Source organism: Balaenoptera musculus, chromosome 19 (assembly GCF_009873245.2).
Source record: "Balaenoptera musculus isolate JJ_BM4_2016_0621 chromosome 19, mBalMus1.pri.v3, whole genome shotgun sequence".
In the NCBI taxonomy this organism is placed as follows: domain Eukaryota; kingdom Metazoa; phylum Chordata; class Mammalia; order Artiodactyla; family Balaenopteridae; genus Balaenoptera; species Balaenoptera musculus.
In genome coordinates, this window is record NC_045803.1 from 11,347,885 (window position 1) to 11,365,078 (window position 17,194).

The following is a 17,194-nucleotide window of genomic DNA, read 5'->3' on the forward strand; positions in this document are numbered from 1 at the left end:
ACTATTATTTCCTCTATTTTACAGTTTACAACGGAGCCAGAGGCAGAGAGAGTTAAGTAATTTGCCCATGTTACTAAATTAGTAAGTACTAGAGCCAGGTTTCAAAATTTGGCATTTGACAACCAGAGCCCGAGAGGTAACCATTACACTAACCACATCTTGTATAATCAACATGAACAGAATGTTTAACTTCAATCAATGTTTTCTCCTTCCTGATGCCAGAAAGCTGTAGCCTAACATGGAAATTCAATCCTTTTCACATGCATGTCTATCCAGTGCCCTTAAGGGAAGGTCCAAATTCTTTGGCCAGCCTCACAAACAGGAATCTTCCATATGCTTGTTTCCCTCTTCAAATCTGCTTTCCACGCTACATGTCCAGCCATGGTGAATCGCTTGTACTCCTACAAAAAACTTTTTTGTATCTGCTGTTCCTTCTTGTCATATACTGCTGCTCTATTCACTTCTAGGTCATAGCTTAAACATTCCCTGCTCCAGTAAGACTTCTTGTGAGTTCTTGTCTTGCAGACTAATACAAACCGTGTATGATAACCACGATCACAGACTTGGACTCAGGCTGCCTAGGTTAAAATACTCGTTCTGCCACTTACTCTGTGAAATCTGTCCCTTCTTCTTCATTTGTAAAATGGAAATAATAATAGGATTGATATGAGGAAGATACATGTAATAAATACATGTAAAAGCACTGGAAACTCTGCCTGACTCACGACCACCTACAACAAGTTAGCAAATATTCTCAGATGATAAACACAGGACACTTAAATTAGAGATAGTCGGTTTCTAAATAAGTTTTCTTTACATCATTAAAATATTGTCAATAATTAATGTATATCAACTTTTGAATGCTGTGAAAAAAATTAGGAGATTCTGCAACCCATTGAAAGTGAGATAAAGGATCAGTAAAGTTTATATTGTTCTCCTTTACTGTTTCCTAAGTCCATTTCAGGAATTTTGAATAAAATCTAACTGAGCTGCAGGCCTCTGTTTCAGGATATTGGGCAGCTACACCAGCCACAAATACTGAAGAATATCTCCCTGCCAGTCTTTGGTGCTAAGTATACTTTAAAGAATATAACATTCTCCCTGCAACAAAGTAGCACACAGCCAAAGGGAGAAACAGATCAGAAACCAAGATTTAGAAGACTGGACTGTTTCAAGTCAAACTTCAAAATAAAGAAACCAAATTCATAATTATTCCTCTCCAACTTTCAATGTTTCTATGTCCCTAAACTTTCTTACCTACATAACTACCATCCTCCTGGCTGCCAGGAATGAAAACCGTGAAGTTAACAGTTGCTTCCCTTTGCTCTTCATATGTAATCAATTTATGTTAATGAATTTTAAATTCTAGTGACTACCTGACTGGGGTTTGTTTTTCGTTTAAATTATTCCATCTTCTCTTCCTCCCAATCTCCCCAAAAGTATTTTGTGTGAGAAGGGGAATGGACACAGTTAGATAGGCAAAACTTTGACAACGGTTGCAGATGACTGATGGGGTGGTGGGCAGGTTTCATTACACTATTTTCTCTGTTTTGTGTATGTTTGGGCCTTTCCTTAATAAAAATTTAGGAAGAAATACCGTGCGTAGTACAGCTCCAATGCAAAATGTTAACAGTGTTATCTCTAAACCTTGAGATTATGGGGAATCTCATTTCTTGCCTTTTTACAGTTCTGTATTTCCTAATCTCTCTATAATGGGCATACATTCCTTTTATAATGAGGATATAAATTACAAAGCCCCAAACCACTTCCAAACCTGGTAGAAAAAAAGACTTCTTTAAACCATTCACATGACTATTTCTGATGATTAAAAAAAAAGAAAAAAAGTACAGCATAGAGATGAAAAACCTAGATTTGAGGCTTCAACTCCTCGGGTTCAAATGGTAGTTCTGCCTCTTACTAGCTATTAAGTCTTGGGCAAATAAGATAAACTCACAAGAGTAAATTTTTAAAAAAAAAAGAATTTTTCCTTGTCCAAAGGGTCTGTTTTTCCTGTCCTTTTTCTTAGAGCAACTCCATAAAAAACCCAGTGCTTTTGGATCCTTTCTTTAACCTTTCCATATGCATGAAAATCTTGTTAGAGGCTAAGGAAGCCCCTTACCAAGTTTACAACGCAGAAGCGTTTTTCAAAGTCCTGGGGGTTTTCCCTTTAGAATGTAAACATCTTAGAAAATAACCCAGCGTCCCAGTCACTGTGGGAGTTTAACGAAGGTGCCTTTCAGTGAGTTGTAAATCTGCTAGCAGGGGAGATCAGATATATTTTATTATTCCTTCAGAGAAAGTCAATTAACAAAACATTCCCAAGTAAATTTAAGATGAATTCATCAAAGAATTTGCAGTAAATGGGGGCAGTCACTTCCTCTTATAGGAAAACAAGATACCGTTAACCCTGAGACTCTATGTACCAAGCAGTCAAAAATAGACTAGCACGTAATTGCCTAACTGTATAAATAGTGTTAAATTTCTTTCTCTGTAATCTCTTTCCACAAATTATCTACAACACTGTACTCTGGAAATGCTTATTCAGTAATAAGATTGGTTTCTTTTCGACACTGTGTAGAGAGGACTTAGTGTGTTAGGCGGGTGCTTTACTTCCCCCAAACAATACCTCCGTTTCCTTATCTGTTAAAAAAAAGAAAAAGGAAAAAAAGCCTAATAGCTTTACCTACCTCATAAGGCTGTTGCGGTCATTTAATGAAGTTAATTTGTATAAAATGATAAGGGACTTATCAATGATTAATGACACTACTTTAGTGATGAGGATAATGAGGCCAAGACAGATTAAGTAACTCGCATAACGTTATACGGCCAGGAAGTGGCAGAGCTGGCTGGTAGGAGAGGGAAGCCGGTTGGAGCGCCGGGAGAACTTCAAACCAGGTGACAAGCGACTCGGGCTGCCCCCAACACAGGGCTGCACGAGCCTCTCCAAACGGGAGGCTCAGCGGAGGGGAACACAAACTTCCCCCAACCCCATACTCTGCATCCGGCAGCAGCTTCTCTTACTCTCCCCGAGGACGAGGGCCAGGGCCTCGCTGGCTCCCCGCCCGGGCTTGGAGGGGCCCCGGGGATCGAAGACCCATTCACCTGAGGGGAAGGTGGGCAGCAGCCCACCCCTCCTACAGCGAAAGCGCCGCCTTCCCACGAGAGGGAACCCGTTGACCACTTCCCAGAATTCCCTAGCCCTGCCGTCCAGAAGCGGAAGTGCTCTGGGCTGCACGGACCTCAGACTACACTTCCCAGAATGCCCGAGAGAAACGACGTCCACGGTCCCGCCCCCTGAAGAGGAAGTACTTCCGAGTACCCTGAGCTTCTAGGCACTGAATTCTTGTAGGGGGTTCCTGAAAACACTCAGGGTAGAGGAATTTTAAGAGCTATTTTTTTTTTTTTTTTTGGTTATAAAATTGCTTTAATTCAGTTCTCTCCGCATTACAAGCCGGCAGTGGCCTGCTATGCTCCTTACAATACTGAGCCTGTAATTGGTGTTATCAAAATATACATCTGTGTCACCGTAAAAAAACCCGCAATTGCTGCCCCTCACGTCTTACAACAAGAAATGCCAGCGCGGAGTTTGGCAAAGTTGTCCAATTTGGCGCTGCTACTGTCTTTCTTGGTGGCTCCTACCCATTCTGTTATTGAAAGCTAAGCATCATTTTAGCCATGGTCAAGGGGCTTGAGAGGAGGTCAGGGTAGGGAGAACAGGAGTCCGTAGTAAAACCTTAAAGAGCTGCCTATAGGAATAAGGATAAAAGGGTAATGGATCGCCTTTGGGGGAGACTGAAACCAAACTCCAAATTACTACTTGAAATTGGATTAGAGTGAAGCTTTTTTGTTAGTATCTTCAATCATCTAACGGAAACAAATGAAAATTCTCTCTAGGGAAGACAGCATCATCATAGGCTTCAAATTATTTCTATAATTTAAAAACATATTAATATTGGACAAAGTAGTCCTTGAAGAAAAAGCATTATAAGATATACAAAGAAACAATAAGTTTCAAATTATCATGAATAACAGTTTCACATAATGTAAAAGCAAACTTGAAAAAGCAAAATTGACAGAACCACAAGAAGAAAAGCAAAATTCTCAGTTAGAATGGGAGTTTTCAATACATATTTAGGAAGAAATGTGGAACTTTAAAAGCATATACTAAAACAGAAGAGAAGCTGAATCTGAAAATTAAAACATCCCCCTCGGGAATTTAATAAACAAATGACAAAAAATACACTAAGTATATGGAGGGAAATGAGATTCATGAAATAGAAAACAAAATAAGTGGATTTTTAAAAAAAGGGCCAAAAGAACATTGTGACTAAAACAATAAAATTGACAAAGTCCAGTAACAGTGATCAAGAAAAAAAGACAGAAATGGCATTATTACCAATTTCAGAAGTTAAAAAGGGAGCATCACTAAAGATTTTAAGAGAACATTTTGAGGAATATTATAATGATAAATTTGAAAATATATGTGAAATGGTTATAAATTCCTAGAACGATCACATTTAAAACTAAAATAAAATGACAGAAAAATTACACATAATACCTAGTGATAAAATGTTGAAATTTTACCTCCAAGAATGAAAATCAGGAGCATTCCTGGCAGTCCAGTGGTTAGGACTCTGTGCTTCCACTGCAGCAGGCCCGGGTTTGATCCCTGGTTGGGGAACTAAGATCCTGCAAGCCACAGCCTACTGATGGTAATGCTCTTAGCTACAAATGCCTGAGGCACTCACCTGGGCTCCGAATTACTCACACAGAGCCCCACAGACATTTCCCCCACTGGGGCCAGTGTTGTGGCTGGGCCAGCCTTTATGGTTCTTATTATTATCACAAGACACACTTCAGCAAAAAACCATTAGGGAAACCATTGGGCTTCCCTGGTGGTGCAGTGGTTAAGAATCCGCCTGCCAATGCAGGGGACACGGGTTCGAACCCTGGTCCAGGAAGATCCCACATGCCACAGAGCAACTAAGCCCATGTGCCACAACTACTGAGCCTGCGAACCACAACTACTGAAGCCCATGTGCCTAGAGCCTGTGCTCCACAACAAGAGAAGCCACCGCGATGAGAAGCCTGCGCACCGCAACAAAGAGTAGCCCCCACTCACCGCAGCTAGAGAAGGCCCGTGCACAGCAACGAAGACCCAATGCAGCCAAAAATAAAATAAATAAAATAAATAAATTAAAAAAAAAACATTAGAGGGCTTCCCTGGTGGCGCAGTGGTTGAGAGTCTGCCTGCTGGTGCGGGGGGCACGGGTTCGAGCCCTGGTCTGGGAGGATCCCGCATGCTGTGGAGCGGCTAGGCCCGTGGGCCACGGCTGCTGAGCCTGCGCGTCTGGAGCCTGTGCTCCGCAGCGGGAGAGGCCGCGATGGTGGGAGGCCCGCGCACCACGATGAAGAGTGGCCCCCGCTTGCCGCAACTGGAGAGGGCCCTTGCGCAGGAACGAGGACCCAGCACAGCCATAGATAAATAAATAAATAAATAAAATAAAGGAGTTCCTTTATTAAGAAAAAAAAATTTAGAGAACTTTGAAAAACAAGATCTATTACTCACAGATACTCTCTACTTTCTACCTTGCTGTGTGGCCTTTAGGCATGCAGAAGTCACTGATCTTATACCATGTTCCTGTTAAAAGTTCCACTTCGATAGCTGGATATGCCTGGATTCTCAGAATTCCTACTTGGTAGAGAGAGCTCGGCCCTGGGGCCCTGCCTTTATTAGGCTTCAGGGGTGGGGTATGTGGGGTTTCACGTAGGTTCACTCATTATTGGCTAACCTGAAGCATAAGAGTGAGAATTAGGGTGTGGGAGAGTGGAGGCAGGCTCACTCAAGTGGTCAGGTATCTAGATTGCCAGGGGCTTCTGAAATGGGAACTTCATGGGTGTGGGTGGCCTAGTGGTTATCCACTAGTGGTTATCCTTATCTGGTTGCTTTGCTAGGAGCTGTGCCATACAGCCGGCAATATGTTTATATAAAATGGATGTCTTTTCATAAATCGTAGCCATGTTCTCTTAGGTCAGTCTCCCAAGGCAATAGAAATAAAAGAAAAAAATAAACAAATGGGACCTAATCAACCTTATAAGCTTTTGCACAGAAGAGGAAACCATAAACAAAATGAAAAGACAACCTACAGACTGGGAGAAAATATCTGCAAATAATGCAACCGAAAAGGGCTTAATTTAAAAAATATACAAACAGCTCATATAACTCAATAACAAAAAAAAAAAGAAAAAAAAACCCAATCAAAGCATGGGCAGGGCTTCCCTGGTGGCGCAGCGGTTGAGAATCTGCCTGCCAATGCAGGGGACACGGTTCGAGCCCTTGTCTGGAAGATCCACATGCGCGCGGAGCAACTAGCCCGTGAGCCACAACTACTGAGCCTGCGCGTCTGGAGCTTGTGCTCTGCAACAGAGAGGCCACGACAGTGAGAGGCCCGTGCACCGCGATGAGAGCGGCCCCCTCTTGCGCACTAGAGAAAGCCCTCGCACAAAAAACGAAGACCCAACACAGCCAAAAATAAAAAATATAATTTAAAAAAAAAAAAAAAAAAAAAAAGCATGGGCAGAAGACCTAAATAGACACTTCTCCAAAGAAGACACACAGATGGCCAAGAGGCACATGAAAAGATGCTCAACATCACTAATTATTAGAGAAATGCAAATCAAAACTACAATGAGGTATCACCTCACACCAGTCAGAATGGCCATCATCAAAAAGTCTACAAATAATAAATGTTGGAGAGGGTGTGGAGGAAAGGGCAACTCTCCTACACTGTTGGTGGGAATGTACATCGGTGCAGCCACTGTGTAAAACAGTATGGAGGTCCCTTAAAAAACCTAAAAATAGAGTTACCATACAATCCAGCAATCCCACTCCTGGGCATATATCAGAGAAAACTCTAATTCAAAAAGATACATGCACCCCATTGTTCACAGCACTATTTACAGTAGCCAAGACATGGAAGCAATCTAAATGTCCATCGACAGATGAATGGATAAAAAAGATGTGATATATATATACACACACACACATACACATATACACAATGGAATACTACTCAGCCATAAAAAGGAATGAAATAATGCCATTTGCAGCAACATGGATGGACCTACAGATTATCAATATTAGTGGAGTAAGTCAAAAGAGAAAGACATATCACAAGATATCACTTATATGTGGTCTCTAAAAATATGATACAAATGAGCTTATTTACAAAACAGAAACAGACTCACAGACATAGAAAACAAACTTACAGTTACCAAAGGGGAAAGGGGGGGAGGGATAAATTAAGAGTTTGGGATTAACAGATACAAACTACTATATATAAAAGAAATAAACAACAAGGTCCTACTTTATAGCACAGGGAACTATATTTACCTTGTAATAAACTATAATGGAAAAAAATATGAAAAAGGATATATATATACATGTATAACTGAATAACCTTGCTGTACACCAGAAACTAACACAACATTGTATATCAACTATACTTCAATTAAAAAACAGAAAAGAAAAAAATAGATGTCTTTTTAAATGGATGCCTTGGCAATCAAAAGCTTAATGTCAGGCACTTACACTACAGGGTTCAATTCCAGTCAGGGTTCAATTAGGAAAGCCACGTCACTATGATTTTAGAGATAAGGGAATTTTTAAATAGGAATTAGACCTTACACAAATGTGGAAGGAGAAATCAGAGCTTGTCGGAATTCTGAGAATCCAGGCATATCTAAGCAGAAGCATGGTACGAGATCAGTGAATTCTGTGAACACAAGCCCAATTGCCACAATTCGTTTTTTGTAAGATGACTTCCCGGGTCACAAGCAATGATGGATGGAATACAATGACAGAGAATAAAGCATTGTGTAAGGTCCACAGATGGTACTTTTATCAGAAGCACTGGGAGAGGAAAGACAGTTCCATATCTACAGCAACTGGTTTTTCCAGTGAAAAGAAAGTGCTGTCCCTTCTATGATGGAAGTGGTCTCATGTAATCAAATTCCCAGCTGGGGGTTGGGGAATCTCCTTTGGAGAACAGCACCCAAATCTTCCTCCTCATTCACCTGATCACATAGAACTTCTCATGAGGTCACAAGGCATGGGCTGCGAGGTGGGAGTCGCTGTAGAAGGAACTGGAGCTCTGGGAATTTGAGCCACTTGCTTGTGCAACTCACTTGTGACTTTGAGCCCAGTCTCATACGTATCACTTCCACCTGATGATGAAGTGCTGCTGGTATGCCCAAATTTATGACTTCATTGCATAACTTTCTGGCTCATGGCCATGTATTTAGTTTTAACTAGTCACCAATAAAACCAGAAGCTGCTTTCACAGAAGGAGTCATGTCACATGCAGAGGACGACATAACTCTCTGCTCCCAAATCCTAAATATCTGTGTTGTGATCTCCATGCAGCATCCCTATCTGTCGCAGACACTGCCTACATTACCAGGTACAGACAACCAGACATTATCAGGGATCATAAAATTATTTTGGTAAAGAGCCATGTAGTAAATGGTTTAGGCTTTGCAGACCACTCAATCTCAGTCACAACTACTCAACTCTGCCATTTTAGCACGAAAGCACCCGTAGGCAATATATAAGAGTGGTCATGGTTGTTTCAATAAAATCTTATTTACAGAAACAAGTGGCAGCCAGATTTGACCCATGGATTGTAGTTTGCCAATTCTTGAACTACACTGTGAAACAAGATTGGACAGTGATGTAGCCTGGAGCTGGGTCAATAAAAATGTGTTGATAGCCCTACCTGATGAAACTGAACTTCAACGGATGATATTTGCTAATAGATATAGAGAAAAAAAAGCACATGTCAGTTCAGTAGCTGCATATGAGGTGCCAGCAGATGTGTTCTCTAGCAATAAAGCCACATCTGGAGCTGCAAATGGCATTAACTCCTAATTAAGTTTACAATAATCCCATGTCATTCTTCAAGATTCACCTGTCTTCTGCTCAGGTCAAATGAGTGAAGTGAATGGGAATATGATGGAAATCATGACCCCTGCAGCTTTCAGGATACTGCTAGTGGCACTAATCTCTTCAATCCTTCCAGTAATATAACACTGCTTTTGGTTTTCTGTTTTGGTATGTACAAGGCAGTTATCACGTTCACTTGTCCTTTCTTATCAAAATTGCCCTTGTACCATGGGCTAGAGAACCAAGGTGAGGATTCTGCCAGTTGGTTATTCCAAATGCAACTCTGCATTCTGGAACTTAGTAAATAACCAGAGGACGAGTTCAGGGATCCATTTAGACCAGCTCATGTGGATGGACCCAAGCAAAAACATCCATTATTTGTCATTTATAAGTTCCTGTACTAACCAGTAGACCACAATGCCATTTTGGGGTCCAGGAGTTAATGTCAGCTCCAGTGTCTAGTGCTTCCTTCATCTTCTGGTGATTTCCACTAACCTAATGCACAACCTCCATAAAATGTGGCTGGAAGTCATGCTGAAGAAGTCTAGGGATGATTTATGGTATTGGTAGTATACCAGGGTATATCCTCCCTCAAGGGGACCCAGCCTGCCCTTCATTCAAGATGCTCTGGAAATGGGAACTGACTCATGTTATGGAATTGGCTTAGGGACCACAACTCTCATGTTGATTCAGGTCAGACATGTTCATCAGACCTAGAGCTTTTCTCCTGATTCAAATCAAGCAGGGTATTAGACTTCCCATTTATTTCAGCCCTAGAGATACCACATGAGCAAATGTAAAAAATCTCTGTGTATCAAACCATTCTAATGATCCCTTTCAGTTTGCTGTTCATTGTGAAAAACACGCTCACTTTATCTCTGCCAATGAAGTGTTTCCACTTGACCAATGATGCCCCACGATCCCATTAGCCTCACTGAATTTAGGGAGCCCATTATGATGACATAATTTCCCTCTCTCATTCCTGGCCTGCAGAGAAGAGTAGCTACAGAGCATTCCAAGACTGCTAACGCTCCCCTCACCAATACGTTTCTTAAACCTCTGGCAAAGGAAGTGTCCTCTGAGCCCTCCTAGGGCACATAGGGGGTTTGGGTAAGCGGATCTTATGTGATAAATCCACTCCAGCGGTCTGGCATTCCTATGCCTTTGTAAACCTTCTACAGCGGTGGTTCTCAGCTGGGGAAACTTTTGGTCCCCCCTCCCAGGAAACATGTGGCAGTGTCTTGAGACTTTTTTCTTTAAGGAGCTGTGTTACGAATGAGCCCCACGTGGCTGGTGCACACGGAGGTATCAAGGCACTTTTTATTGTTACAACTAGGGTGGCAGGGAAGAGTATGTGGTACTGGGCCATCTTACATTGCACAGGACAGCTCCCAACAACAAAGAGCTACCCAGTTCAAAACGTCAGTCACGCCAAGGTTAAGAAATTTTGCTACAACGTACTTAGAAAGTTCTGGCATTTTGGCTTTAGCATACGCTAACTTTGGGTGCAGGCTTCAGTCATTTGAGCAAACTGTTGAAGGCATTCCCAGGTACCCAAGCTAACATGCTGAGTCTGGAATGGGTGTTGAATGCACTCGTATCAACAAATCCAGCCTAATCCAATATTACATTACTTCCACCTGCTTCAATACCTACAAAATCCACAATCACACATTATTTCTCAGGTTCCTATTGATATAAATTATAAAATTTCTTATTTTAGCAGATATAGTGTCTCCTCATGGTCATACTTTATACCCGATGGGTACCCACCCCTTCCCTGCTCCCTTCCCCATGTCAAGGACTCTAGTCTGATTACTAGGTCTAGAAAAACGAGAGGTAGTGGAGGCAAGTCTTGAGGATCTACAGTCCCCTGCAAGGAAACTATCTCAGAGTAGAGGAAGACTTCCTTCTAACAGCACAGGAGGCTCAGCTAAGAGGTCACAGGTCAGAGGTCACAGGCCTCAGCTTTGTTGGAATCTGCCCATGTATTTCCACCTCAAGTTTCCAGGATTCTACTCCTTCCCACTGATGCCCTATGACATAAGAGAATCTACAAGGTTGTGAATCAATGTGTTGTCATTCAGCCACTGACTGAATTTGACTTTGGATCCCCTTAAAAAAAAAAAAAAAAAAGGAAGGAAAGAAAGAAATGCTGATTATAACAAGTCCCCCAAAGCGTTGCTATGTAGCCAAGCTCAAAGCTAAGACAGAAAATCCCCAGAGGTAAAAACAGATTTTGAGCTCATGGTATCAAGTGGGAGTTGAAACTGAAGGCCCTACAAAGGCCAATGGAACTGGATAAAAAGCTAAAGATTTAGTCTTTAGCATAGATGGGAGTCAAGGTTAGAGGAAGCTATGCACTAGGAGTGAGTAGTGGACTACTCAACACCAAGAATGGAAGAGCAGCTCTTTCACTGAATGTGAAGAAAGAAACAGGTAGTCCCTAGTTGCTACCACTGTCTTTGAACCAAACTAAAGAACAAGGTCAACCAGAAGGGCAGATATGAGAATCAAAAAGGAAACCTCTCTGGAATCCTCACTGAACCAAGTCTAAGTTCTGCTCTACTTGTGGTCTTTCACTTACAGAGACAAACCTTTTGGGCTTACCACAGGGATCAACAGACTTTTTCTCTGAAGGGCCAGAAAGTAAATATTTTAGGTTTTGTGGGCCACAGTGCTCATCACAACCACTAAACATGGTCAGCACAATGGGAAACATTCAAAGATGGTAAATAAATGGATGGGCCAATAAAGAGCTTTTATGTTCCAATAAAGCTTTAAAGGCAATGAGCCAGATTGGGCTCACAGGAGGTAGTTTTCCAGCCCTTGACTTAACTCACTAAACTACAAATTACCTTGAGAGTTGGTGGGCTATCCTGATATCTACCAAACAAAACAAAACAGAACATGAAAGGCCTAGGATTTCTGACATCTAATGCAATGCAATTTGAGGTAGCATGGACTTTATATACACACGTGAAGGTGTGGTCTAGGAAACCAATCTTGGAAACCTGCCTCTCACATTAAATACATCTTTTGCTGAGTAAAGCCCTTTAACCAAGTACGTGTTAAACATCAGTGAAATGACTAAGAAGTAGGAAATGGTATGCAAACCTCCTCCTTAACAACTTGTTCCCATCATTCTAGGTTTCTTCCCTATGCACATTTTTCCTTAGGGAATCGTTGATAAATTTTACCTCTAAAACTTACCTATTTCCACTCTCTATCTTCAGGATTTGCCCAATCACTGTTACTTTGTAAACAATTTAAAAAAAATAAAAAATTTGGTAAATTCCTTTTGTCCCACAGCTAATGGTTCTCTGTGTCATAGTGTCTGGAATGACTCAGCTACTTCCGCAGTCAGACCAAACACGTGAAAGGACAAGCCGGTACCCCGGGCTATCCATCCATTCACCCGGTAAGGAAGTCTGACAAGGAGAACTAGGAAGTGTAAATTTCTACTGTTGGAATTAAAACAGAATATTCTGGGCTGCATGGATTTATCCTAAACTTCAAATGCATTAATTTATAAATATATAGTTACAATGACTAATATTCTGTATCTTTAAATAACCATATAAATTTTTTCTTTTTATAACTGATTTCCAGAGGACTATTCCTTAATTTTGGCCATATATATATATATACCTCATGATGATAGGATTTCTTACTGTGAGGGATTAATGTTCTTAGTAATTTTTAATATTACATTTTACATTATTTTACTACCTATGTTACTATAAAAATAACAGTATTTTACTGGAAAATTGATGCTCAATGAAAAATTTAAAATATGGAAGTTAAATGTGGAAAAAATCCCTGAAAATCTTGCCACTTATGTAAATAAGGGTGAATATCCCTTTACAGATGATAGGATGCATTAACACACACACATACATGTTTGATTAAAGTATGTGATGTACCTAAAATACATTAAACTGTTACATGCTTCTGTCATAAGTCTAAGCCATCATTTTAACAGATCTGTTATTACATAAGTATCTCAAAATATAAATTCCTACTGAATATTTCACTTTTACAAAATTTAGTAGCATTGACGTACTACTCACCTTTTCTATTTGAATTTCCTAATTATAAGGTCCTATTCTATGATTTCTATATCAAAGGGATGCACGTTCTATATTTTGATATGTACTCACCAACTTCACTTTGAAAAGTAATTTTTCAATCTACCGCTAGGAAAAAGTGTGCAAGTCAGTCATTGAATAAATATGTTTGATGAAATTACCAAATTTCAACAAATAATTTTTTTCTTTTTATCTCAGGCCAGAGAGAAGGAGTAAGGAGATAGAGAACTTGACAAAAGTAATCTACTTCAAACAGCCTCTTTTCTCTACTTAAGAAGTCTTGATGAAAGTAATGCTAAAACCCTTGGAAGACAATCACATCAAAACCTAGATGGAGGACTTCCCTGGTGGCGCAGTTGTTGAGAGTCTGCCTGCCAATGCAGGGGACACGGGTTTGAGCCCTGGTCCGGGAAGATCCCACATACCGCGGAGCAACTAAGCCCGTGCGCCACAACTACTGTGCCTGCACGTCTGGAGCCTGTGCTCCGCAACGAGAGGCCGCGACAGTGAGAGGCCCGTGCACCGCGATGAAGAGTGGCCCCCGCTCGCCACAACTGGAGAAAGTCCTCACACAGAAACGAAGACCCAACACAGCCAAAAATAAATAAATAAATTTAAAAAAAAAAACCTAGATGGAAATGTGGTGAATAAGAAACCAACTATCAGTTCATTTACTAAGAAATGTTTGTCCTCTGTCACCGTCATTAGTAACTCTTTCTGACACTTAAACCTCTGCCTTGACATTCTTGAAAAGAGGGTCAACAGTATGTTTTCTGTATTGCAAGATGAACAATCCATTTTCAGTAAGTCTATACTGTCACAAAAGATAACTGAATTTGTACTGTGTAAAATTGACAGAATATTAGACAAAGTCCAAGATAAGATCCAACTTGAAGCGAGGCTGGGGGGACAAGAGGAGCTAATCATAACAGGACGATGCCACACTAATATTACAAATTGCAGTACTGAGTGGTTTTCTAACACTTCAACTCTTTGTCTCCCTGAATTACTTTTAAGGCCACACTTAGGTTAACTGCTCTGAATACAAATTTTTAGGAAATTTTGGAGGGGATTGCAACATAATTTTCAAAAGTTTCTCCTCATTCATTAATTTAACAAATATCGAGCACCTACGAAGTAGTTGGCAATGTTCAGACTGTAGATTCAGAACAAAGGTCTCTGCGTCTGTGGAGCTTACATTGTAATGGGCATAAATTTTGGCATGTCCATCATACTTTTGTACAAGGCCTGCTAAAACTCATACTAAGGCTTCTCCCCTGAGTAATATTTAATAGAGGTCAAAGTTCAAACTGAAGTCCTTACTACACCATTTACCAGGGTTCTCTGCTGTGTGGCCTCCTGACTACTGGAACATGCTGAGCTATGGCTGAAACACTGACTTTAATGAAACAAGTGATTTTTTTTCTTTTGAACTTGATGATTGGAAGAATTCACATGACACCTGAGTTTTGTTTTGTTTTTTTTTTAATCATTTTATGGAACTTTTTTCCTGTGTGGGCTCTCTGATGGTCTTACCATTCCTATCACTTTTATAGGATTTATCAGTAGCATGGATTCTGTGATGAATTGTTAGATTGGAGCGCCAACTGAAGCTCTTACCACAGGTCTCACACTTGTAAGGCTTCTCCCCTGTGTGCACTCTCTGATGAGACTGTAACTGTGAAGACCGACTGAAGACCTTACTGCATCTGTCACATCTGTACGGCTTCTCTCCAGTGTGGACACTCTGATGAAGCTGAAGACTTGAGGCCTGACTGAAGTGCTTCCCACACTCCCCACACTTATATGGTTTCTCTCCTGTGTGGACCCTCTGATGCATGTCGAGGTTCAGGCTCCACTTGAAGCCCTTCCCACACTCCTCACATTTGTATGGCTTTTCTCCAGTGTGGACTTTTTGATGGGCTTGAAGGTGTGAACTCCGACCAAAGCTCTTCCCACACTCTTCACATTTGAATGGTTTTTCTCCGCTGTGGACTCTCTGATGGGCCAGAAGATTTGAGGCCTGCCTGAAGACTTTCCCACACTCCTCACAATTATACGGTTTCTCTCCGGTGTGGATTCTGCAGTGAATTTTAAGATCTGCTCTTCGACTGAATCCCTTCCCACACTCTTCACATTTGTATGGTTTCTCACCGGTATGGATCAGCTGGTGAATCTGAAGTCGTGAACTCTGATTGAAGCCTTGCCCACACTCCTCACACTTGTAAGGTTTCTCTATGCTGTGGGCCTTCTGATGGATTTGAAGATATGAACTCTGACTGAAGCCCTTCCCACATACCTCACATTTATAGGGCTTCTCCCCTGTGTGGACAACCAGATGAACTTGATAATGGGAGTTCCTCCTGAAGCTCTTCCCACACTCATCACATTTGTATGGTTTCTCTCCTGTATGGACTCTTTGATGTGCCTGAAGGTTTGAACTCAGAGTAAAGCCTTTACCACACACATTACATATGTATGATTTCTCTCCAGTGTGGACCCCCTGATGGGCCTGAAGACTTGAAGGCCGACTAAAGCCTTTCCCACATTCCTCACATTTGTAGGGTTTTTCTCCTGTGTGGACCCTCTGATGAATGTATAGATTTGAGCTACAAATGAAGCCCTTCCCACACTCCTCACATTTGTATGGCTTCTCTCCCGTATGGACTCTCTGATGAGACTGAAGGTGTGAATTCCGACTGAAGCTCTTATCACACATGTCACATTTGAATGGTTTCTCCCCAGTGTGGACTCTCTGATGGTCCTGAAGGTGAGAGGCCTGACTGAAGGCCCTCCCGCACTCCTCACAATTATAAGGTTTCTCTCCCGTGTGGACTTTACAATGAACAGTAAGTGCTGACCTACGACTGAAGCCTTTCCCACATTCCCCACATTTGAACGGTTTCTCTACAGTGTGGACTTTCTGAGGAGTCTGCAGCTGTGAGCTCTGACTGAACTCCTTGCCACACTCATCACACTCACTGCGTTTCCTCCCACGTGAACTCTCTGATGAATATGAAGAACCGAGCTGTAACGGAAGCCTTTTCCACACTCACTGCACATATGAGACTTCTCTTTTGAGTGTAATTGCTGGTGAAGATCAAAGGGGGAGAGATTGGTGAAGGTTTTTTTATATTCGTTACACTGGTAAGGTTTTTGTCCTGTGTGAATCATAGTTTTCTGATCCAGTGTTGAAACCCTCATGCTATCTTTTCTATAATCACTGTAGCTGTAAGATTTTTGACCCTTGTGTACTCCATGAGCATCAAGGTGATGTGAAATCCAACTGATGGTGTCAACATCCTCTTTACACTGACACAGTTTATTTTTCATGGAAATTTGCTGGTGTCTATTCTGATAATTCTGCAACTCAGTCAATGAAGTTTTCCTCCAGGAATCCTGGGCTCTCAAAGTTGCACACCTTGGATTTCCAGTACTACTGGGATCACCCGCTTTATCATTTAATATATGGTTCTCATCTTCAGAAATTTGAATAGAGAGTCCTGCCCCACCCTGGCAGGGGGAATCACCTTGTTTGTGGAACTGACAACTATTTATCACGGAGTCTTGGCATCTGGTTAAGTCACTTGCAATTTGTTGCCAGATTTGCCGGCAGGAAAGGTCTTCACGTGATCCTCTGTCTTGAACGGCCCTCAACTCACTTTGATTGTTTTCTTCTATAAGGACAGAGAATTCAGAGATGTAGACATGTGAAAGCTTTGTTCAAAGATTCAAGATTTTACACTTAAGACACAGTAGGAGACTTTAATGAACCTCAGGATGGTTCAGCTTATCTTTCGCACCACAAATGAAGTTCTCTGGTTTATATACTGACAGAAACCAAGAGACGGTCCATTAAACTCCCAAATACTTAGCATTAAAGAAACCCATTTAAAACAAAATGACTACCATCTGACATACTATTTAAATCATCTTTCAAAAATTACATGTCATTCCTACCACAATACAGTATCAATAAAGACAAGCATTTTGCTGTGCTCACAGCTTTAACAGTGCCTGGCAGTTAGTCAGGGCTCAAGAAATGCATGTACAGGTGAACCCCAGTTTGATTTCCAGGATTCTCTACAATTCTGAATCCCAGGTTAAGTTTGAACCAAGTCAGAGAAGCAAAAGAGCTTTCACAAGTCAGGTATCAGAT

General features: G+C 41.2%; 1 protein-coding gene across 1 annotated transcript in view; it reads right to left on the reverse strand.

Annotated features, from left to right (window-relative positions):
* The window catches only part of LOC118884660 (zinc finger protein 226-like), a 41,329-nt gene that overhangs the window by 16,675 nt on the left and 7,460 nt on the right, over positions 1 to 17,194 (reverse strand). The window contains 2 exon segments of the mRNA XM_036832386.1: positions 14,670 to 16,032; positions 16,035 to 16,712. Of these exon segments, the coding sequence (XP_036688281.1) occupies positions 14,670 to 16,032; positions 16,035 to 16,712 (2,041 nt within the window).